Source organism: Nothobranchius furzeri, chromosome 14 (genome assembly GCF_043380555.1).
Source record: "Nothobranchius furzeri strain GRZ-AD chromosome 14, NfurGRZ-RIMD1, whole genome shotgun sequence".
NCBI classification, from domain to species: domain Eukaryota; kingdom Metazoa; phylum Chordata; class Actinopteri; order Cyprinodontiformes; family Nothobranchiidae; genus Nothobranchius; species Nothobranchius furzeri.
The window spans coordinates 47,831,052-47,854,404 of NC_091754.1; the positions used below are offsets into that span (position 1 = coordinate 47,831,052).

Below are 23,353 nucleotides of genomic sequence, written 5' to 3' on the forward strand. Positions count from 1 at the left end.
ACTGTAATTAAAATAACAGATCTAAGAAAAAAATGTAATAAAAGAATGAAACTTAAAAACTCCCAGAACTCATTTCATGATTGCTAATCAGCTATGGCTGATTTATTGTTTGGATCACAGTGAGTTACACTAATTCTAATATATTTTTATTTCTATTACACATACATACTTTTTAACTGTTATTTTCACATGACTTATCAGGCTTTCTTGTTCTGGTTCTCATGATAATAATTCTGTTTCTTCCAGTAAGTTATCTTGTGCTTACTTCATCTGTATAATGTCTCTTTATTTTTGGTGAATTGTACTGAGTCCAGAATAAAGGCTACTTGGCTTTACAAGATACAAACAATTATGTTTTAGAAATATATGAAATGTATTTAGCCTGCTAATTTATCTCAAATACTAATAACTACGTTAAAAATATTGAAAACTTGCTCAAAGCAAAATATATTTTTATTAAGGAAATAACTTATAAACTTACCGATTTAATACTTTTATATTTACAGAAAGATAGTCGTCGTCGTCGTCTTTCTCCGCTTATCCGGGTCCGGGTCATGGCGGCAGCATCCCAACTAGGGAGCTCCAGACCGTCCTCTCCCCGGCCTTGTCCACCAGCTCCTCCGGCAAGACCCCAAGGCGTTCCCGGACCAGATTGGAGATGTAACCTCTCCAACGTGTCCTGGGTCGACCAGGGGGCCTCCTGCCAGCAGGACATGCCCGAAACACCTCCCCGGGGAGGCGTCCAGGAGGCATCCTGACCAGATGCCCAAACCACCTCAACTGGCTCCTTTCGATCTGGAGGAGCAGTGGTTCTACTCAGAGTCCCTCCCGAATGTCCGAGCTCCTCACCCTATCTCTAAGGCTGAGCCCGGCCACCCTACGGAGGAAACTCATTTCGGCCGCTTGTATCCGCGATCTCGTTCTTTCGGTCATTACCCAAAGCTCATGACCATAGGTGAGGATTGGGATGTAGATCGACCGGTAAATCGAGAGCCTGGCTTTCTGGCTCAGCTCCCTCTTCACCACGACAGATCGGCTCAGCGTCCGCATCACTGCAGACGCTGAACCAATCCACCTGTCGATCTCCCGATCCCTCCTACCCTCACTCGTGAACAAGACCCCGAGATACTTAAACTCCTCCACTTGAGGTAGGACCTCTCCCCCGACCCGGAGTTGGCAAGCCACCCTTTTCCGGTCGAGAACCATGGTCTCATTGGAGGTGCTGATCCTCATCCCAGCCGCTTCACACTCGGCCGCGAACCTACCCAGCAAGAGCTGAAGGTCAGAGCTGGATGAAGCTAGGAGGACCACGTCATCCGCAAAAAGCAAAGACGAGATTCTCCTGCCACCAAACTCGACACACTCCACACCACGACTGCGCCTAGAAATTCTGTCCATAAAGGTAATGAACAGAACCAGTGACAAAGGGCAGCCCTGGTGGAGTCCAACCCTCACCGGGAACAGGTCCGACTTACTACCGGCTATGCGGACCAAACTCACGCTCCTCTGGTAAAGGGACTGAATGGCCCTTAACAGAAAGCCGCCCACCCCATACTCCTGGAGCGCCCCCACAGGGTGCAGAAAGATAGTTTTCATGAAAAAGTGCCGCAAACCTCCACACAAACTCCATGTGAGCTTCAGATCACTAGTGTTCCACAGAGTTAGCTCCGGTTGTAGCTAGGTAGCTACCTCCATTTGCTTAGCTCCCTCCGTGTTAGCTTTGGGTTAGCTTCAGGTTAGCTTGTAGCTATATTAGCTTCAGTTCGACCGGGTGTCGTCCGTTGATCCCAGCTCCACCTCTCTTCCCTTTTGTGGAATTGTCTGGGCTTGACGGAACCTGTGACACGGTCAAAATTGCGGTGGTGGCCACCTCCCATTTTACCTCATAAACTTATTATTGGAGCCTATGGAAACCCATTCTCCCAATATGTCGATGGTTTGTTGGCATCATGGTGGAGCCTGGAAGTAAGAGAGTAAGTTCTTTGGCGGTAAAGCAGCCTACACTAGAGGGAGCTAAAGGAGGCGAAAAATCCCGGTCTGATGGTGACCTGTCTTTGTTGCTACTGGACTGGTGATATTACATAATATACGCTAGTTGTAATTCCACTTTCAACCAGTAGGGTGGAGGAGTAGGAAACTGTTCAGTGTTACTTTAAAATTCCTGTGAAGCAGTCTAAAACAAACCAGTCTTTTACTGCTTTTATTTTGTTGATTTCATCGTTGATTTTGTAATAACTTGCACTGGCTGCACTGACAGACACGGGTGTAAACCCAGCTTGTTTGTTTCTCGTTTATCTTTTGATAAAGACAGAAGACAGCGGTGTGTGAGAGTAGGGTTAGCGTCTGACTCAGCCAGGATGGTGTCTAACTTTTATCAGACCACCTACGCGTGCTACAACAAGGTAGCTGGGCTTTACCACAGAAGTCAGGCTAAACTGGAAAAACAAAACCGTCTCCGTAACCTATGCTGTCCGTTCAATTCTCCAGTCAAGGTCTGTTGACCTCCACCATGGCGCACTCTGGATGTGAGTAGTTTTTTTTTCATGTTTTATGTCCAGTCCTGTCTGTTTTAAATGATTTTTATTAAATCCAAACTTCTTAACACACAAAAGATGAGAAAAATGTTTCATTTGGGCTTCAAAGTGCAAGGCTGGACTGTTTCATTGTGCCGTGACAAAAGCACCACAAACATACCACTAATGTCAGCCTGAACATGGACCCGCCACGTCCTCCAGCCTCCGATCAGAAAAGGTCAATCCTGCTGTTTATTTCTGCTCAAGTCATCCGTGTTTTCCCCTCCTCGTCCAACAAAGGCATTAAGAAAGGAAGAAGGAATCATCAGCATAAAGACTTGGCATTGCTTACGGGTCACTGGCCAGAGCTCCGCTGACTATGTTTACTTTATTATAGGTCAGTGTGTGCACACCCACTGACTGCAGCCAGAGCCCCGGCGTATAAAACCCTAAATAATATGTCTACTCTACATTTAGAGAAATCATCGGGTGTTGCTGTGGAATGCAACACCATTGTGGTGAAGCCTTTTCACAAAAGAGCAAACAACTGCTGGAGAAAGCCAGAAAAGGGACAATGTCCCGGTTCTCATGTGACGCACTGGGCTCCGAGACGCTAAGGACTCATTATTAAACAGAATGTGAAATCTGAATAAACGATGAAGATGTTGCATAATTTAAACGGAGGTCATTTCAACAGTTTTACCTGCCTGAGAAAAATCCTCCAGTTTTCTGCTTTGGGTCAGCATCTCGTCGAGTTTTCTTTCATCTACTACTTGATCCCTCGATGGCCGTGACGTACCCTGAGTGTAGCAAAGGAACCCCAAACCATGGCTCTCCCTCCACCATGTTTTAAAGCAGGATGGTGAAAAATGGTGAAAATCTCTGCTTTCCAACAGCTGAACACCTGTGTTTAAATAATTTTCCTGCTTCCAGACTTCTATAAGCAGCGGGGATGTCACTTCTCGTGTCTTGGCTTAGTTTTGTTAAAGAGCAAGTCACCCCCTACTAGAGTCTTACTCCACTTCCTGTTTGAAAAATGCAACAAATGCAGACCAAGAGGGTGGAGCCGCTAACAAATACATGCACACACAGACTCACAACAACATTGTGACATCATAATGTACCAGCTAATGTCACAGTGTATTTCTTAGCCATTAGCGATGGCAGATTTAAATTCAAATGCAGTGCAGAGTTTTTACCTAACAACGGCACACCACTGACAGTTTTATACAGAAAATTTACATTTAAACTAAGATGCATTAAAATGCTAAAGTATTGTCTACACGTGTCTATAGCACTATTAGACACTCATTTATATAGTTTATCAGCAAAAAATAGTTGATTTGGGGATGACTTGCTCTTTAAAGCGCTTTGGGCTTCCTGACAGGGTTGCGGAAGGCGCTTTATAAATAAAGCTTTGATTGATTGATTGATTAAAGTAATCCTAAAAACAAGTCATAAATTCTCGATTATGTTCAGTTTTAGGTAGTTTTTATGTAACTTTTGGGGTTTTATTGTTAAAATGTCTGCTTTCAAACATTTACATGTATATTCCTGCCTAATTTTATCATTCACCTACCGCTGCTCGCACACATATTGTTCTGTTGTGTACACATTAGTAGATGACGTGTTTGTATGTTACAGTCTAAGGAGCCACTCAGGGTTACGTTCACTGCAGGTTGTACTTGTGTGACTGAGTATGTGACAAATAAACCTTCTGAATGCTTTTATTATTAGAATTAAAATAATAAAGTAAAATTAAAAGACATTGCTTCTATTTTCCTACATGAATGAATGAAAACAATGTCAGAGATTAATATGGTCTGATCTAATTTAGTTCAAATGGATTTTTTTATGTTATTAAAACAATTTACATCAATTTGCATTTATTGTGTTTGACTAATAAATAGAAATGATAACTTGTGCTTGAATAAATGTTCAGAAATGGAGAAAAATGGGCAAAAATGTCAGTAACTAAAGAAATAAGTATTTTGTTCTTTAAGCAGTGATGAGAACAATAAAGTTCAATTCAGTCAAATCACAATCAGTCGTCTCAAGGACCTTCACACAGTAAACGTTCTAATACAGGTCAGGTCATTAAGCCCATCAGTAAAAAGTTTCCTATATAAGGAACGCAACAGGTTGCATCGAGTCACTGACTAGTGTCAGTGACTTTACAGCAATCCTCATAAGCAAGCATGCAGCGACAGTGGAGAGGAAAACTCCCTTTTAACAGGAAGAAACCTCCAGAGGATCCTGGCTCAGTATAAGCAGCCATCCACCACGACTCACACACACACACACACGCACACACACACGCGCGCACACACACACACACCAAATATACCAAGTAGTGTTTCTATGCTGCATACAATGTGATTTCTTAGTGGGGATTCTATTTCATGACAGATAAACTTCATTTTCTTTATCTGAGTGAATCTGTAATTAATTAAACAGTTATTCTGAAACAAAAAACTATAAGAAACACACACACACACACACACACCTCCATAGTCACCCGTGGAGTTGAGTGATGATGACAGATGAAGGGTAAAGAGGAAGCTCGGTGCTGTCCTGCAGGGGTGTGTTTTGGTGTACGTCTCTGTGCTTCATGGTAAAGTTGGGTTCTTTTGTTGAACCATAACCCCACCCCCCCCACCCCCCCACCCAGAAAACCCGCTGCTTTTTAGAATAACAGATGAATAAATGGTTGGGGGGGGAACAGTAGGCTGAAACCACAGTGGAACTCAGCGACGGTCAGCCAAGCCCACCACGCCTCAGCAAATGTTTGTCCAAACCTGTTATTTCTGGCATTGTGCTGTCGCAAAGAGATCATTTCATTCTCCAGGAGGAATGCAGCAGCTATAAATAGTCTATAGATGAAGGAAGGGAAATCAGAGATTTGTAGAGTAATTACAGAGCTGGAGTCCTACCCTTCTGTTATGGTGCAGTTTTCATCAACCTCTGTCTCCACGACTGTCTGCAGACTGACCAGCCGAGGTGAAACGGACATTTTCTCAAGGGGACATCTGATCGGATATTCTTCTCTCTTACTCGGATCATGTAAAAGTTCGTCTCAAAGCTGCACTTAATGATCACCAGGGAACACAAAAGGATGTTTAGCTGTAAATGGCTGTAATTATCAAACATGCCCTTCTCATTTTGCACAGCCAGACCTCGTTGGCACATTCACCCGGTAATTAGAAAAGGCTGTAGATGAGTGACAAGTAATGGAGCTGCCCACATTACTCAGATGAGGGCGGTGATGGTGGGAAACACTCATGGCATGTTGCATTTTCTGTTAAAAAGAAACTCAAACATGCAGGTTTATGAAAATATAACAAAAATAGTTTATTTTACCTGTGAACTGTTTGTTGTGCAGCGGCTTTGTTGTGGCCTAAGGGAGGAGAAGGGAAAGGTGGGGGTGTGTAAATGACAGCAATCACTGACAAATTATAGCTCCATCAGACAAACATCCAAAGCAGACACAAGCTTTTAAAATCACCATTAACACCTCATGTTAATTGTTATTCCGAAGTGGGTGTTTGCATCAAAGTTAAAACTTTTGTGACATGTGAATAAAGTGAGGCAGAAAAGCAAAAACAAGATAAAGCTGTAAGGAGACAAATGCATTTTCGCAGCACTGCAAGTTGTCAAGTGGGTCGTTCTCAGCAGGATGCTCTGCATTAAATGCTTGAGTTTTGCACTGAACAACTGTTTTAATGTTCAACATAAATTAGTGATTTATCAGTATATATGAATATTTGGATATCTTTTGTGGCTCCAAACATTAATTGGTGAAATTAGATGGTACAAATCGTCATTTCAGCCACAAACATTTCAAACTTCATGGAAACAGAAACTATCATATTTGCAGTGAAATGTCGCCACTGTGTGGCAGGAAATTATACTGCAATAATGTTCATTTTTGCCCACGTTTTAACATTTGCTCTTCCTTTTACTTCTAAATATTTATTGCGCAGTTCATTTAATTTTTATTAAATTAATCTTACCGTGTTCCACTGAGACTGCATGGAGATAAAGCTTTGTACGTTAAAAATCAATCACAAAGTAAATTATTACCCAGAAAACTCGGCTGTTTTCTACTAAAACATTAAAAAAACAACTTTTAGACTAATTATTTAAAAAAATGCTTCAAAACAAGTATCACTTTGTGTCATTTTGTGTGGAAATATTCTAAAAAATGTTTAAATAAACTCGATTTGCTGAACGGAAATATTTGGCGCCCTCCAGCGGACAGAAAGTGCAGTACATTTCCGCTTTTGCGTTTAGCTTAGTTAGCTTAGCTTAGTTCGCCAAACTAACTTCAATACATTTTTAAACATAAAAAATATTGCATTTATAGTTATATCGCATTTGCATTGGGATTTTATATTATTTAACTTCTTCAGTGGAAAAAAAATACTTCCAACGTTTTATTTTGCCAACTGACGTCAGGGGAAGAGCCGTAACCTTGGAAGCAACCGTCGAAGTAGAACCGCTAAAGCGCTCGGTCCTGTTTCATCTCAGTTCCTGCAGTCTGCAGAGATTATTCATCTTCAGTCATAAACTACTCAGATTAACGCCACAATGCAGAGGGAAGACCAAGGCACGGTGAGTCCCGTCATTTATTTGCTAACAGGAGGCAAAGAAACTATCGAGCAAGTTGACAAATGGTTACGTTTGGATTTCGTCTCGTCAATAACAATTTTATAATTCAAGTTTAATTATACATTATTTTTTTAGACTTCTATTTTGTTTTTTCGATCGTAAAAAAGCATAAAATGTAAAAGTTTGACCCGTTTGCGGTGCTAAGATGCTAACAAATAAGCTACAATTTCAGGTTCAGACACGTTTTACCAACAGTTTCCGTTTTTTTTTTTTACTCTAAAATATGAACTCGGTTGTTTTGTGTTAAGAGAGACTGACGAACTAAGATGAAACAGGAGTTTTGTTGGCGGTTAGCTGCAGCTGACTGATGTTTACGCTTCCTGACCGCCGGTGACCTTGAAAAGACCCTTTTATGCTGGTTGTCTTTTGAAGAGTTAATAATGATTGTTTTCTTTCGTCTTTCTGATTTTTCCAAACCGTTGCAGCTTAAACCCCTCTTACTTCTTTTTGCAGCCGCTGTCCTCCCACCTCAGCAGAGGCACCTCCTTTCTCCCGGATGTCTTACTCCCAGCAGACCCTGCCAACGCCCCCAGCTGTCTCACCCACACCCCTGGCACCATCATTCCTAACGGGATTTTCGTCGGCCGGATCGGTGATGAGGTGAGGTTTTTCCGTCTCCTATACAGAAACAAGTGGTTTTAAACAGTAACGCCGTAAAAAATGCAGATATTTGTGCTTCAAGGTTGATGAAAGCGACCTGCGACGGGTCTTCTCGCAGTACGGGGAAGTGAAGGAGGTGAAGATCGTGTCACATCGGTCAGGAATATCAAAAGGGTGTGTGTTTGTGGTGTTTCTGACAGAATTCCAGTCATCCGCTTGTTTCCTGAGCGCTCTCCTCTCTGAACAGGTACGGGTTTGTTACGTTTGAGACAGCTGAAGACGCCATGAGAGTCCTGAGCCTTGTGAGTGGTCGGCTCTGCTGCAGACGATTGGGTTTGTGGTGATTTATCCAAACTTACTGGACTTGTTTCTTACAGAGGAGTGGGATCCGTTGCAGAGACAGGATCCTCCGCATCGCCCGTGCTATAAAAAGGCCGCAGGGCTCAGGAAGACGTGAGTCTGGAACAACCGAAGCGAACGAGCCGCTGGGTCAGACGGACTCTGTAACTGTTGGCTTTGTCTGCAGCCAGGAGAACCCACATGACCCCGCTTGGACCCGCCGTGCCTCAGGTATCCTGTGGGACGTTCGTCATGTCCACCTCCACAGGTTTCCCCTACACCTACAACAATGGGATGGCGTACTTCCACTGTGCCAACGTGAGCCCAGATGTGCAGTTCTGGCCCGTGAGTACGAAACCACCTTCACTAGGATGCGTCCGAAGCAGCTAACCACGTAAGGAAACACAGATTTGCTTTGGTTTGTAGCCGGCTCCTAACCTGATGCTGCCTCCGTCCCATCAGCACGTTCACCAGCAGCAGTACCACCACTTCCAGGTCCGTTCACAACCAGCGCTGCTTTCACTGATTCGCAGTCGTCCGCGTCCCCGTGCACCTAAAACCTTCTTTCTGCTTCCCTGCAGAATTTCCCAAATCCGTATCCGTGGAATACCGTGGAGGTGCCTGTGCCCCCTGGCGCAGTGATGTACCCTCAGCCGTCCGAGTATCTGTACCAGCCCGCTGATGGACCCCTCTTCCTGCCCTTTGGGCCTGTGTGGGAGGACGCTCCAGCAGAGGTCCAGAGTCTTCTAAAGACATGGCGGTCAGATATAAACATCTGGTTTGTTTCACCTGGACTTTGTTGTTCTCTCGTCTCTAGGTGGTGGACACAGCGGGGCCTCATGGTTACTCCAGAAGGACGCCAGATGTTCAGCGAGGCGATCCAGGAATGGTAAAGGAACATTCCTGAGCTGTAAGCAGCACCTGAAAGGTCTCACGTCTCATTTGTTTACCTTTTGTCTCCATAGCAACAGGTGTTTCCTTCTGCCATCGTCCCCCGGCACTAACGAAGCGTCTGAGTCCACGCAGCCACCTGATGTCACCACGTCTCACTCCTCCCTGCTCCTGAAGAGGCACGCGTCACCCTCAGCAGTCCACCTGTTCCACGCCTCCATCACTAAACCCGCTGACAGCCTGATGTGGGGGGGGGCGCCTCAAACAAAAGGATGCTACAGGTGCCTTAAATTCACAACCCCTCAAACATCAGTCGGATTAACAGAGATTAGAATAATCTCAGCGCCTTCGGCTGCAGGAAACAAGATCATTTCCAGGTGACTGTTGGTTTTAAAGTTATCGTTTGAGGCAGGAAGTGCTTCCTGTCAGATTTAATCACATCTTTTATGCTCGGTGGTTGCGGGGCTTCCCACCCAGTTAATCTGGGATTTTAAAGATGATAATCTAGAGAAACGTTTCAGATTTTGTCTTTTATCCGTCTCTGAAACACAAACACGACTGTTTTAAATCCTCTGTGGACAAACGGCTGATATTCCGTCACATTAGCACGTACCTTTCTATTTTCCATCTGAGCCCTAGCTCGGTCTGGTTGTTGTTGTTTACAGATGTTCCAGGTGTTTACAAAATAAACACGTGTCAACACTTTAATAGTTTTAGGATTACTTAAGGAAAGTTCGAGTTTCAACTATTTACTTGTTTTGTGTGAAAGAATCTTTGTTTCCACATAAATTTAACTTCAGAGCAGTTTAGTCCTGGTGTGTGTGTAGTGTACATTCTCTATGTGTGTGTGTGTGTGTGTGTAACTGTAAACAAGTGTATGTTTGTGCACCGAGCCGGCTGTTCTTTACTGTTGTCAGATTGTTCCACGTCTTTTGGTTCTGTGGCTTTTTGTCGTTCTTCAATGAGAAATAAATCTTTCTGAACTCCGAGCTCCTGTTTTATTTCTGGGCTGAAACCTCAAACTCACTCATGGACGTTTTTTCTCAAGCATGAAAAAAACCTGAAAGATCTTCAATGCAGCGTTTTCCAAGTGGCGATGCTGGAATTTTAGAGTGATTTTTAGAAGCAGTAAACAACTCGTGATGATGAACGGGGTTACTTATACACAAAAGGCTATTTTTAATCCACAGAGCTCGATCAGGATCATCTAAAACGTCTGAAAGTCATGCACACACACGTGTGTGTTGTATAAATACACTCAACAGGTACAAGGTGATTATAAGTAAATGTTACTGTTAATAAAAAGATCAGTCATAAAATCAAGCCCGCCCTAGAGGGCAACCGAAACGCGTGTGCTCACAAAGCTGATGGTGATATAATAATTAGCAGAAAGGTGTTTTTGTGTAGCTGGGGTCAGTGAAGGTCGCTGGCACTGATGAGTAAAGAGATCAGAATAACAGCAACACGAGTGTCGTGTCCTCTTGTGGAGGTTTATAGAACAGCATGGTCCTGTTTGTCTAAAGGGTTCATGCACAGAACATTCTGACGTTCTGGAATGCACATTATGTCCTGTACCTTCAGAAGGTGACCTTCCTGGTGCTGATGTCACATACTTGTAAGTGTTCTACCTTCTGGACATTTGTCCCAAAATAAAAGCAGCAGTGCAGAAAGGAACATTTTGTGGTTTCTTATAAAACTTTTGTTAAATAAAGAAAAAATAAAATCAGTACTGAACCACAGAGCTGCCAACCATGCTAAATAAAATCAGCAACGTAGTACGATGACATCATTTTCAGATATATCACGTTTGTGTGATATGCCAGTGAAACATTTTTATTCTGGACATTTGTCGTAAAACATGTTTATTTTGTACGAACGTGAGTGGAAGACCTACGTTGTTGTAAATTAAACCAATTGGACCGTTACGTTAAGCTAACTGACGAGGGGATTTGGTTCTGAATGCTAATGTCATTCAAAGGTGAATACATAAATTAAAAGCTTCATTGATGAATTCACGCACCGTTAGCTTTTGTAGAAAGTCCGCTTACCCTCATTGCACGAGGTTGACATCAGTATTTTCTTCTTGCTGGTTCTGGAAGTTTGTTGGGTTTTTGGGATTACTGCTAGCTGACCGCATGTCAGAATGGCAGAGCTTTGTGAGTGAATGAATGTGTTGTGAAGCATTCCAGGACTCTGGAAGGCTCTGTATCAAATACAGGCCATTTTACATTATGTGAAATGAATAGATGTTCCTTAACTTGCACGAAGGAAAAATACCACCTAAATGTTTCTTTTTGCCTTTAAGGCAATCAAATATGAAAGGCATCACATTTACATCAAACAAATAATAACAAAAGATGCTGATGAGCAGCAGGACTGATCTGGTGAGTCCTGCTGCTGTTTGGATCGCTGGCTGTAATGCACAGAACACACAAGCTTGCAATATAAAGGACAACACCTGTCCCCCTCCAGCTCGGCTGTGTGACTGCTACCCTCACCATGTGACCCTCATGTCCATGCTGTCTCTGGAGGAGCAGATAGGGGACAAGATCTCCTGTAACTTAAAATGAACCAAAGCTTCCTCCCAGCTTCTCTTTAAGCTGAATTTAACATCAGTTTATCATCATGAAACAAAAGAATAAAGTGGAACAAGAACTTCCATCTTGTATTTCTCTCCTTTTAACTTCTCCGTGTCCCTAAATAAAAGAGACAGATGATTACGCTGCAACCGCCATCACTCAGCCCGCTCCCTCCCCAAGACCGGACCTCCCGACATCACAGCACTCGGTCTGACTGAGCGCTTCCAGGAGAAACAATAATGAACTTATGAAAATAATAATGTGTGTTTGGAGGAGCGTCCTCCGATCCTCTCTCTTGTGTGAGCAGACAATCCCCCCCCCCCCCCCCCCCCTCTCTCTCTTGCTCTTTCTCTCACTCTCTGATTGAGCTGCGTGACAACCCGCTCAAATTCACGGCCCAAATCCAACAGAACCGATCGGGCTGATTCGGTTCGGGTTCGGTCTCAGGTTGCAACTCAGGCGCTCAGCCCTGCAGTACCACATAAAGGTGGATCAAAGTTTCCTACCCGGTAAATGTGGAGAACACCGCTCTGACAGATCTGGATGCTGCGCTGGTGCCGCCGTTAAAATAAAAAAACTTCTTTCCGCTATAATTGATTATGGCCGCTCCTCTATGGTGCAGAATCTTTTATGCCCGCATCTCGATGCATGGATTATTTTCCTCAGCTCCATCTATCCTACACCTCCCGGTCGGCCGTCGGGGGTGGGTGGTGCACGTGGGATTTGGGGGCCACGAAGAGAGGGCTCGCAGGCCGCCATTTGAGTATTGCTGGTCTAAGCGCTAGCATGCTAACTCAAGTGTTTTCTGAGTTCACCTAAAGCCACATTTGAACCTCACCGAGCTGTTAGCAACTAGCTGGGGACAAAGTCGTTGAGGCTTTCCAGTTAGAATCACGTTGAGTTGGTACTCATGACTATTCTGACTTGTTGTGTGTTCTTTAACATTTCTGTCCTGTCCGGCTGACAGAATCTGAAACTGAGGGTCCAAACGGGTCCATGCAGCCGCAACAACTCTGTGACTATTTTCAGAAGATCTTAAAGTTTCAACCCAGACGTATTTTTGTTTGTTTGTTTTCATCCAACGGCACCATCTGGCGAACTTTAGCCTTAAACCGTTCTCATCACTTCCATGTTTACGGCTAAAAGCTTCCTATTTACAAACGTGCACCGCTAGCTGGCCAACGTAGCTAAAACACATGGTTTTAGGAATATTATTGTCCCATTGTGCTGTTTATTCATACATACAGTGGGGCAAAAAAGTATTTAGTCAGCCACTGATTGTGCAAGTTCTCCCATTTAAAATGACGATAGAGGTCAGTAATTTACATCATAGGTACACTCCAACTGTGAGAGACAGAATGTGAAAAAAAATCCATGAATTCACATGGCAGGATTTTTAAAGAATTTGTTTGTAAATCAGGGTGGAAAATAAATATTTGGTCAATAACAAAAATTCTACTCAATACTTTGTAACATAACCTTTGTTGGCAATAACAGAGGTCAAACGATTACTATAGGTCTTTACCAGGTTTGCACACACAGTAGCTGGTATTTTGGCCCATTCCTCCATGCAGATCTTCTCGAGAGCAGTGATGTTTTGGGGCTGTCGCCGAGCAACACGGACTTTCAACTCCCCCCACAGATTTTCTATGGGGTTGAGGTCTGGAGACTGGCTAGGCCACTCCAGGACTTTCAAATGCCTCTTACGGAGCCACTCTTTTGTTGCCCGGGCGGTGTGTTTGGGATCATTGTCGTGTTGGAAGACCCAGCCACGTTTCATCTTCAAAGCTCTCACTGACAGAAGAAGGTTTTGGCTCAGAATCTCACGATACATGGCCCCATTCATTCTGTCCTCAACACGGATCAGTTGTCCTGTCCCCTTAGCAGAAAAACAGTCCCAAAGCATGATGTTCCCACCCCCATGCTTCACAGTAGTTATGGTGTTCTTGGGATGCAACATGACAAGTTGAGTTTATACCAAAAAGTTCTACTTTGGTTTCATCTGACCACATGACATTCTCCCAATCCTCTGCTGTATCATCAATGTGCTCTCTGGCAAACTTCAGACGGGCCTGGACATGCACTGGCTTCAGCAGCGGAACACGTCTGGCACTGCAGGATTTGGTTCCCTGCCGTTGTAGTGTGTTACTGATGGTGACCTTTGTTACTGTGGTCCCAGCTCTCTGCAGGTCATTCACCAGGTCCCCCCGTGTGGTTCTGGGATTCTTGCTCACCGTTCTCATGATCATTTTGACCCCACTGGATGAGATCTTGCGCGGAGCCCCAGATCGAGGGAGATTATCAGTGGTCTTGTATGTCTTCCATTTTCTGATAATTGCTCACACAGTTGATTTTTTCACACCAAGCTGCTTGCCTATAGTAGATTCACTCTTCCCAGTCTGGTGCAGGTCTACAATTCTTTTCTTGGTGTCCTTCGAAAGCTCTTTGGTCTTGGCCATATTGGAGTTTGGAGTCTGACTGTTTGGGGCTGTGGACAGGTGTCTTTTATACAGAGTTCAAACAGGTGCCATTAATACAGGTAACGAGTGGAGGACAGAAAAGCTTCTTAAAGAAGATGTTACAGGTCTGTGAGAGCCAGAGGTTTTCCTTGTTTGAAGTGACCAAATACTTATTTTCCACCCTGATTTACAAATAAATTCTTTAAAAATCCTGCCATGTGAATTCATGGATTTTTTTTTCACATTCTGTCTCTCACAGTTGAAGTGTACCTATGATGTAAATTACTGACCTCTGTCATCATTTTAAGTGGGAGAACTTGCACAATCGGTGGCTGACTAAATGCTTTTTTGCCCCACTGTGTGTGTGTGTGTGTGTGTGTGTGTGTGTGCGTGTGTGTGTGTGTGTGTGTGTGTGTGTGTGTGTGTGTGTGTGTGTGTGTGTGTTTTAAACGTCTTTGTCCACAAGACGTGTCGACAGCTCTGCATCTGTCTATGTTTTTCAGCGCTCACGCACGCTCTGTGAATGACATCTGTACATAAGTGGATGTACATAATATTTCTAATGCTATTGGCCAAACCTGAATGGCAGTCAACTCAAAACCTATGGGCCTCTATGGGACGGGGACAGGCTTAGCAAAAGAAAAGAGGTATTATCTTCATTACATGAATACAGGGTAAGACTATCACTTTTACAGATTCCTAAAAAATCAGACTTCAGAATTCCTGAAAGGCGGAAAGCTCCTGATTGCAGCTCCAAGCACGTTTGACATTCTTTGTGACACACACCATGAAATCTCAAAAGCATTTTAAGGCGCGTTTTTAAAGTTCATTCAGGTAAAGGCAAGTTCTGCCCTGACTTGACCTCGTTCCAGGTGAAGTTTCTGCCCATGAAATACCCCGATAGATACCCCGATACCCGTAAGGTTATTGCATCTAACAACGCTGCTTTATATGAGAGTATTTCTGTCATTCCTAAGTGGTGCTGATGATCAGATATGGTTTTTGTCCTGATGATGTTGGCCACCCATCGAGTATACCAGCTGTGTTGTTGTGAGATCACGACCCGGGGTTGGTTTGCTGATCCCGTGAGTTTTGTCTTTGAGTCAACAGCACACCGTTGTGTTTTAATCAATAGTGATGAACATGTGAAAAGCAGACAACAGTAACTCATCACACAGCGATGCATTGCTATACATAACCAGATTTGTGTTGTAACGTCTATTTGGATGACAATACTTTATGCTGTGCCATCACACATCCACTTTATATAAAAGGACCTCGGTGCAGAGAGCGCCTATTCAGTCTCAGTTTGGCCCTCTACTAAAATAAAAATGGGAAAGGTAAGTTTAAATATTTAATACTGACATACAAAATTAAAATCTTGCTTTGGAAATGGGAATTTAGAGGATGGAACATCTTTGCAGATCATCTTCTATGAGGACAGAAATTTCCAGGGTCGGCACCATGAGTGCATGAGCGACTGTGCCGACCTGCACCCCTACTTCAACCGTTGCAACTCCATCCGAGTGGAGAGCGGCTGTTTCATGGTGTACGACAGACCCCACTACCTGGGCCACCAGTACTTCCTGCGCAGGGGGGAGTACTCGGACAACCAGCGCACGATCGGCATCAATGACTGCATTCGCTCCTGCCGCATGATTCCCATGGTGAGGTATTAGTGTAGGATGAGTACCGTGTGTAGAGGTGCAGATTGTTGACTTCGTCCCATCCGACCCACATGACATAAACCATGGGTGGATAAATGTCTAACCTTTCAGGATGCTTCCATAAGATCAAAAGCTGACTCAGCTTTTCTCTCTACAGCATCGTGGTTCCTACAAAATTAGGTTGTATGAGCGTTCCGACATGGGCGGCCAGATGCAGGAGATCAGTGACGATTGCCCCAACATCCAGGACCGCCTGCGGATGTCTGACATTAACTCGTGCAACGTGGTTGATGGTCACTGGCTGCTGTACGACCAGCCTAACTACAGGGGGAGGACCTACTACCTGAGACCCGGAGAATACCGAAGATACAGCGACTGGGGCGGTGCCAGTCCAAGGATAGGCTCTCTCAGGCGGATCACCGACTTTAACTAGACGAATCATTGATGAACCTAATAAAGATGCTTGGCCTGAACCGTGTGTGTGTGCTTATTTTATTGTTCCCATGAAAAGGTCGAGTTTTCCTAATAACCAGAGAGAAATCTTTCGTCTGGTACCAAAATTTTCTTCTTCACAAAACACTTTTACAAACGAACAACACAAAGGGAAAAATGGGTCACATACCGGTGTTCCTTTAGACTTGATGACTTTATTTATAATAATTCACATAAGGGCCACCTGCACACCGGATCTCTCACATGGTGATGCGCTTGATCGATCCCACTCTGGGACTCACCCCACCCCACTCATGAAACCTCCTGTATTCACCAGGGCGCATCAGATACTGGCGCCCCCTGTAGTGAGGATGCTCGTAGAAAATCCAGTGGCCGTCCATCACATTGCAGGAGTTGACTTCGTTGAAGTGGAAGCGTTCGTACAGCGAGGGGCAGTCGTCGGTCAGCTCCATCTTCTGGCCTCCGAACTCGTTGCGCTCGTAGATCATCATTTTGTGAGAGCCTTGGTGCTGTGGATAACGTGGAGGTGGTCAACCTGAGCCATGAAACTTTACTAAAAGGTTTAAACCCAGCAGATCTCACCATTGGGATGACACGGCAGGACCGGACACAGTCGTTGAATCCCATCCAGCGCTGGTAGTCTGGATAGTCACCCTTCCTGAGGAAGTACTGGTACCCCGTGTAGTTGGGCCTCTCGTAGACCATCCAGGCACCATTGTCCACCCGGATGGAGTTGCAACGGTTGAAGTGGGAGTGCAGGTCGGAGCACTCGTTGCTGCACTCGTAGGAGCGCCCCTGAAAGTTTCTGTCCTCGTAGAAAATGATCTGAACAGACAAGAACGTTATGCTACACCGCTCAAGAAACTCCAGATTAAATGATCCAGCCAGAAGAACAAAAACCCAAGCAGCCTTACCTTACCCATCCTGTCGGCTAACTTTAGTCCCACACTGTGGGCTCCAGGCTGCCTTTATAACCCCCAGATGACCCGTGTCTTTGTCATTCAGAACAATGAGTGGACGCGTCAGCTTTTTCACACTGATACACTGTGTGTGTGTGTGTGTGTGTGTGTGTGCGTGCGTGCATGCGTGCGTGCGTGTGTGTGTGTTTGTGTGTGTGTGTGTGTGTGTGTGCTTCAGTTTATTTGCTGCTGAATAACAACATTCATGATGATTGGATGCTCATAACAACATCTGTACACTTTGGAACAGATGGAAGAAACAAAAAGTCACTTTCCAGATCTTGAATATTCTTTATTTTTCAGCGCCGGTCTACATACGTTCATATGTAAATACTATCCGTTTGTGATAAGACGTAACCCGTTGTGTGTGGAAGGAACTGACTAAATCACATTTTCAACATGATCTGAAATCCTGCGAACGCCGGCACATGGCTTCCATCTGTGTGCGTGGCGGCCTTCAGCCGCCTTTATAAGACTAACAATTCACAGAATGTTATTCAGCTCATGCCAGCGGCTTGTTTCTGATCGCCTCCAGCTTGTTCGTTTTGGCTTTTGTTCGATTAAAATCCCCCATATTGTCACATTCTCTTTGGGTAAGCTCTAGAAAATAATTTTCTGTGCAGCTGCCCGTTGCAGCTTTGTGCCCGTGGAGCTGCTCTACTGCTGATAATGCATCTGGATGTAAACATCATATATGTTATAAATATGCCATAAAGTACTTTAAAATTTGTAAAATTTCTAATTGATTAACTTTATTTAAATTGCGTCAAATTCTATAAAATTAAATTTATTTCTATAGCGCCTAATCACAAGAAGAGTCGTCTCAAGGAACTTCACACAGTAAACATTCCTATTGAGTTCAGCTCATTAGAACAGAATAGAATAGAGTAGAATAGAACAGAACATAATATATATTATATACATATATATGTATATATACATATCGTATGCATACGTATGTACACATACATATATATATATGCATATATGTAAGTGTGTATATATATATATATATATATATATATATATATATATATATATATATATATATAAAATATACATACATATATATATATATATATACAATATACATACATATATTTATGTGTGTGTATATATATATATATATATATATATATACACATCACGTAACCCGCTCAGGGTAACCTTTGACACACCTCGTGTGGACTGACCAATGAGGAGAGGGTCTTAACTTGTCCTCTCTTCATTGGTCAGTCTGCATGACTGACTCAACCGCTCTCAACTGACGTTCAAAGTCATAGGCAGCGAATATAATATCAAGTAATATACATATATATGTTTATTTATATATATAAACATGTGTGTGTGTGTGTGTGTTTCTGTTTTCATGTTGTTTACTCTTTATTCTTAGTTTTTACTCTCCTTTTCTGCTCCTGTAATGAATCTTATTGCTGATGTGACACCAAGGTTTCCCCACTGTAGCGTGATGAATTGTCCATTTCTGACCTTAAAGGCCTGCTCTATTTGCTCTGCCCAAGCAAAACCATAAGTTTCTGGCACAAGCCTAACCTACAAGATATGGGCCAAGGCCACTCATGCTCTGTGCTCTTATCTAAACTGTTGCTTCCCCGGACAGCACAAGAAAGAAGAAAGAAGATCTGTTTTAGAAACAGAACTTTTCTTATTAAATAATAATTAAATAATGTCTGTTAGTCCAAATAATCATGTGAAGCTAATGTTCAATCAATCTGTGAAATGAGAATATTAATTACTTGATATTATAATCCTATGATAGTATATAATAAGTAATATAACTTTAAATATTTACACTAGACTGATCACACGTAATGTTAAAAATCACATGACACAACCCTTTTTCTGATCCAATCAGAACCTTCCAGATCTGACGCAAGGAGTGGTTTTGTTGGTGCATGGTAAATCCCCTTTTGTTGGCAAATTCTGGTTCGACCATAAATCAAAACATCTAAATTGTAAAACTATGCCCCACGTTATCTTAACTTGAGTTCAAAGCGTTCTTGAGAAGTTATCGGAGTGGCCAATCCGTAACTTTCCTCTTAAAGCCGAAAGAACCTAACGACAAGCTGGATTAAATCTGTTGCATGTTCCACCTGCTGCAACGGTTCCTTCAGAATAAAAGCTGAACCATCACGACCCTTCAGGGTCTCGCTGATGCCAATAAACTGTCATGACCTGGGAGTAACTCAAGACTGGAAGGGTCGGCAACCGTTGCATATCTACAGGCGTCGGTTCCAAGAGGGTCCAAGCTGGACCCCCGACATTCTGGATCTACCCGGGGACTTCCCTTGTGGTACGTAGACCGACAGATGGCCTCTCAATGTGTGTTATAATCTCCAACCAAAGCTTAGAGTGAAACACCATTTCACTCCCATCAGAACTAATCGTTTCTCCGGATTTGCTGGTTCTGAACATATTTCACACACACACCATCCTCAGTCTTACTCCACCTTAGTTCATCATCACATAGTGTTTAAAGTTAGTCTTGTTTAATTTGTTTAGAAATAAATCTTTTAACTTTTAAACCTCACTCTCTCTCTTTCTTGGAGTTGATACGAAGTGTTGCTCAATCCCTGCAATAAAAAGATCCGATCTTCTGGTTAAATTTACTCAAAGTTCCATTAAGGTGATATCTCATAATTCATGATATTTCACATTCTATGGTTTCTAATTAAATGTAAGAACATCTTCTCTGCACCACTGAGGGACAATAAAGGGATTTTCTATTCTATTCTATTCTATTCTATCTGTAGTCTTTCCACTTCCTGTTCTAAAGTTGGTTAAACCTTTTTTCACAGGCCAACAACAAAAACCTAAAAATGGTAATTCTCTTAAATAAAAGTGAAGCATCTCACTTATTAACTTTCATGTTTGTGTGCAGAAAAAGTGCATAAAACCAAAATAGTCCAAGATCAGTCTGCTCCACTCTGATTGACTGTGATGCTCACCTGTTCCAGCCACACACCTGCACCTGTGGAGTTGGGCTCTGAGCTGAGGAAGGAGCTGTTCTGTTCATCTTCATCACAGACAACGGGTGCTCCCACAGGTTTGTGCTGCTGAACATGGAGAACATCTGGACCACACTGTTGGTCAGTGTCTCGGAGAGGAGAGATGAAGCTGCAGCAGCTACAGAGTCATGCTGACTTAAGCGTGTCGCTAAACAGGACTTAAACCATCTCGGTCTGGAAGTTGGTCGGTGCGACTTCTATGTCGGCCGAGAACAGATTACCGAGCTGTTAAAATCCGATTTCTGGGCTTCAAAGTCGGCAAACTGCTGATTATTCTGAAATCTGAGAGTTCTCTTATTCGTTAGTACCACCGTCCCTGTTCTGCTGTTTTTCCTCCCACTGTCGCCCATCGCCCTGCGCTTGCCAGGGATGGAGGATTTCATTAAAGTGATGCTTTCCAAGTCGATTCTACAAAGATCTACTGAATCTGATTCGTTCTACCCCTTCAGCTTGCTGGATGGAGACACTGCAGCATCTCTCAGTAACTCCACGTCTCTTTTATTCAGAGGAGGAAACACCGTGCACAAGTTTGCAAGCGGTAAATTTATTGAGCGCATCACAAAATTCGAGGTAAATTGCACAGGCCAACTGCCTTTACATTCAAATGATGCACAAAGGTACAAATCACAGTTTCAGGATCAAAACAAGGCCTCTGGTTTTGCCTTCACTTGGAAAACGGAATTATAAACCGATCAGCTAATTAGCAATCCCAACTGGTTTAGGAGTCAGTGATGCGTCTGACTGATCTGAACCTCAGGTTGTCGCCGCTGACGTCTCGGAGGTTCCTGTACTCTCCTGGCCTCAGGTAAAACATCCTGCCCTTGTAATTTGGCTGCTCGAACATCAACCAGTGGCCGTTCATCACATCACAGGACTGCAGGTCGGACATGTTGTAGCTGTCCTGGATGGAGTCGCAGTCCTCGGTCAGTTCCTGCATCCGCCCTTCAAAGTTAGACTTCTCGTAGATCCTCATCCTAAAGGGTCCCCGGTGCTGCTCAAGGGCAAAAGACACAAATAAGAGTCGTTTGACTTTTCAGGTCGTGAGAACGGTTGAATATTTACCGCAGGGACGAAGCGGCAGGACTTGATGCAGCCCCTGAATCCGATGGTATTCTGGTACTCGGGGTACTCTCCTCGGGTCAGGAGGGACTGCTGGCCCGTGTAGTTGGGCTGGTCATAAACCACAAACGTCCCGCTCTCCACCCTGCAGGAACTGCACCGGCTCAGGTGGGAGGTGATCTCAGAGCAGTCGCTGACGCACTCATACGAGCGGCCCTGGAAGTTTCTCTCCTCAAAGAAGATGATCTGGAGGGAAAAAGTCACGTAGCGTTTGGGTTAATCACAGCGCTCAGAGTCAGAGTCACAAACAGCAGAGGACTTGTGCAGGTGCAGCAAACATCTGCTCTGTGCATCACCTTTCCGCTCATGATTTCTGTTGTTTTTCGCTCTGGCGCGTCGCCTTTTATGCATCATGTGATATGAAAAGAATCAGCCTCTTTATTGTACCGAATGACTGAGTCAGCGCATCGTGGAAATCCCCACGTTACTGTACATGAAAGATTAAACTGAGCGGAGGCAGATATACGCTGACGAGGAAAACACCTTTTCTGTTTCAGCCCCAGGGTCTCAGATGCTTCGGTAATTTCATTCTCGCTAGATAAGAAACAATAACTTCACAATAAGAGCAGAAAAACATTTTTAATGTGAGCTTTAAACTTCCAGAAGATTGTTCACACGTGTCACAGGTTTTGTTCTTTTTTAGCATCGCTAATCTAATAAAAAGAGAAAAGGACAAACCTCGTAGATGTTGTAAAAAAACGTTTTGATACACTGAAGACACACACCTTCCAGGAAGTTCAGAAGCATGACCTCTGACCTTAAACCCGATGAGTCCTGCAGGGCTTCAGAAGTGATTCTGAGGTTGTTGCGTTTGAGTTCCTTTGGAACGAGGCTGGATGGGTTGCTTTTTGAGATCTTTGAGCCTGCTTCACGTTACCGGACGGATTCTAACGAAGTCTTCACTCTGGTGGTGATCAGCTCTGGTTGTAGCTGGTGGAAACAAGCTCAGCTGCTTAATCACGGGTAACTCAGGATTTAACCGTTTCAAAGGTTGGTTTGGAAGTGGAATAAAATCATTTTAAAACTACATTTTAAGTTATTTGGCTTAATTGCTGATTCAAGATAGTTTTAAAAAATTTAAGTGACATAAAAATGTTTAAATCTGACTATTTGACTGAAATCTTTCATCATATTTCCCCTAAGTCCCTCCCCTGGCAATAGATTTACGTATCTACAAAAGGAAGCTGTCAATCAACAAGGATGTGCCCCAGTTCCCAGCATGCACTACGAGGCGATACATATTAATCAGGTTAGCACCAGGGGCGGATTAAGGACTGAAGAACATCCGGGGCTTAACACACGCACACATACACGCGCGCGCACTCACACACACGCACGCGCGCGCACACACACACGTGACATGCACTAGTCAACATCATATATGTCTTGTACCACATAATTTTTAATCTGAAGCTACATATTAAGCATTTTCAGGGCAGAGTATTGCTCCTGTTAGTGTTTAGTGTGAGATGATAGTAAATATTCATTTTCCTTCTCCATCAACTTTACCTGATAAGCTAACTTTAGGCAAACCAGCAGCGCAACAAATATTTTCAAATAAGACTCACAACCTGAGTCAACACCAGTCTCATCAAAGCTGGGGTTCTGTCGTTGTACTTTTTGTCTAAAAACGTCCTTATGTCCATCTTCACTCATGCGTTTCAGGCAGAGAGTGTAGAAGAAGCCGGCTGCTGAAGGGCTTCTTCTTCAGTGGTGGAGGCTCAGGCAGGCTGTATACAAACTACTGCCAGCTGCTCCCTCTCTGTTGGACTTTGGTACTGCATGTTACTTCCGCGATTTAGATCCGGGGCTTTTCATGAAACATCCGGGGCTTCAGCCCAAGTAGCCGGGCCTAATGCCGCCCCTGGTTAGCACATTAACCTAGCTTAAATGCTAACTCTACCTGCATCAAATAAATGTTAGCCTGTAAACTTTCAGCTTACTGTGGAAGAGGAGAGAGGAACAAAAAGGGATATCTCTTTTGTTTATTGGAGCTAAATGGTTAGCGTAGCATTCAACATTACGCTACATCAGACTATTGCTTAGCTAGTGGTGGGCTAGTACTGCCGGTTTTACG

General features: G+C 43.6%; 4 protein-coding genes across 5 annotated transcripts; 2 read left to right on the forward strand and 2 right to left on the reverse strand.

Moving 5' to 3' along the window:
* The first annotated feature begins 6,801 nt into the window (after nucleotides 1-6,801).
* LOC107380929 (protein boule-like) lies at nucleotides 6,802-10,003 on the forward strand. 2 transcript variants are annotated; one of them, XM_015952351.3, is made up of 10 exons: nucleotides 6,802-7,127; nucleotides 7,638-7,784; nucleotides 7,867-7,958; nucleotides 8,032-8,086; nucleotides 8,162-8,237; nucleotides 8,311-8,468; nucleotides 8,550-8,618; nucleotides 8,705-8,857; nucleotides 8,941-9,012; nucleotides 9,089-10,003. In XM_015952351.3, the coding sequence occupies exons 1-10, from the start codon at nucleotides 7,104-7,106 to the stop codon at nucleotides 9,125-9,127; spliced, it is 885 nt and encodes a 294-aa protein (XP_015807837.1). In that variant the 5' UTR covers nucleotides 6,802-7,103; the 3' UTR covers nucleotides 9,128-10,003. The 2 variants fall into 2 exon arrangements, with proteins under 2 accessions (XP_015807837.1, XP_054598970.1); XM_054742995.2 differs by lacking the exon at nucleotides 6,802-7,127 and adding an exon at nucleotides 7,441-7,542.
* Nucleotides 10,004-15,354: 5,351 nt separating this feature from the next.
* On the forward strand, nucleotides 15,355-16,192 carry LOC107380934 (gamma-crystallin M2). Its single transcript, XM_015952358.2, has 3 exons — nucleotides 15,355-15,392; nucleotides 15,477-15,719; nucleotides 15,877-16,192. The coding sequence occupies exons 1-3, from the start codon at nucleotides 15,384-15,386 to the stop codon at nucleotides 16,150-16,152; spliced, it is 528 nt and encodes a 175-aa protein (XP_015807844.1). The 5' UTR covers nucleotides 15,355-15,383; the 3' UTR covers nucleotides 16,153-16,192.
* Nucleotides 16,193-16,346: 154 nt separating this feature from the next.
* On the reverse strand, nucleotides 16,347-17,219 carry LOC107380935 (gamma-crystallin M2). The gene is made up of 3 exons (XM_015952359.3): nucleotides 17,087-17,219; nucleotides 16,755-16,997; nucleotides 16,347-16,681 (listed from the first exon to the last, which is right to left on the reverse strand). Exons 1-3 carry the CDS (start codon nucleotides 17,093-17,095, stop codon nucleotides 16,412-16,414), a joined length of 522 nt encoding a protein of 173 aa, XP_015807845.1. The 5' UTR covers nucleotides 17,096-17,219; the 3' UTR covers nucleotides 16,347-16,411.
* Nucleotides 17,220-20,733: 3,514 nt separating this feature from the next.
* Nucleotides 20,734-21,584, reverse strand: LOC107380891 (gamma-crystallin M3). The gene is made up of 3 exons (XM_015952284.3): nucleotides 21,573-21,584; nucleotides 21,220-21,462; nucleotides 20,734-21,148 (listed from the first exon to the last, which is right to left on the reverse strand). Exons 1-3 carry the CDS (start codon nucleotides 21,582-21,584, stop codon nucleotides 20,876-20,878), a joined length of 528 nt encoding a protein of 175 aa, XP_015807770.2. The 3' UTR covers nucleotides 20,734-20,875.
* Nucleotides 21,585-23,353: the final 1,769 nt, after the last annotated feature.

Bases quoted from the DNA above. Each gene is read 5' to 3' on its own strand.
- LOC107380935 (XM_015952359.3), bottom strand. The intron at 16,682-16,754 runs GTGAGATCTGCT...CGTTATCCACAG, and splicing joins CCTGCCGTGTCATCCCAATG to CACCAAGGCTCTCACAAAAT.
- LOC107380891 (XM_015952284.3), bottom strand. The intron at 21,149-21,219 runs GTAAATATTCAA...GCCCTTGAGCAG, and splicing joins CCTGCCGCTTCGTCCCTGCG to CACCGGGGACCCTTTAGGAT.
- LOC107380934 (XM_015952358.2), top strand. The intron at 15,720-15,876 runs GTGAGGTATTAG...TTCTCTCTACAG, and splicing joins CCTGCCGCATGATTCCCATG to CATCGTGGTTCCTACAAAAT.
- LOC107380929 (XM_015952351.3), top strand. From the start codon at position 7,104: ATGCAGAGGGAAGACCAAGGCACG. The intron at 8,469-8,549 runs GTGAGTACGAAA...TTTGGTTTGTAG, and splicing joins CAGATGTGCAGTTCTGGCCC to CCGGCTCCTAACCTGATGCT. The intron at 9,013-9,088 runs GTAAAGGAACAT...TTGTCTCCATAG, and splicing joins AGCGAGGCGATCCAGGAATG to CAACAGGTGTTTCCTTCTGC.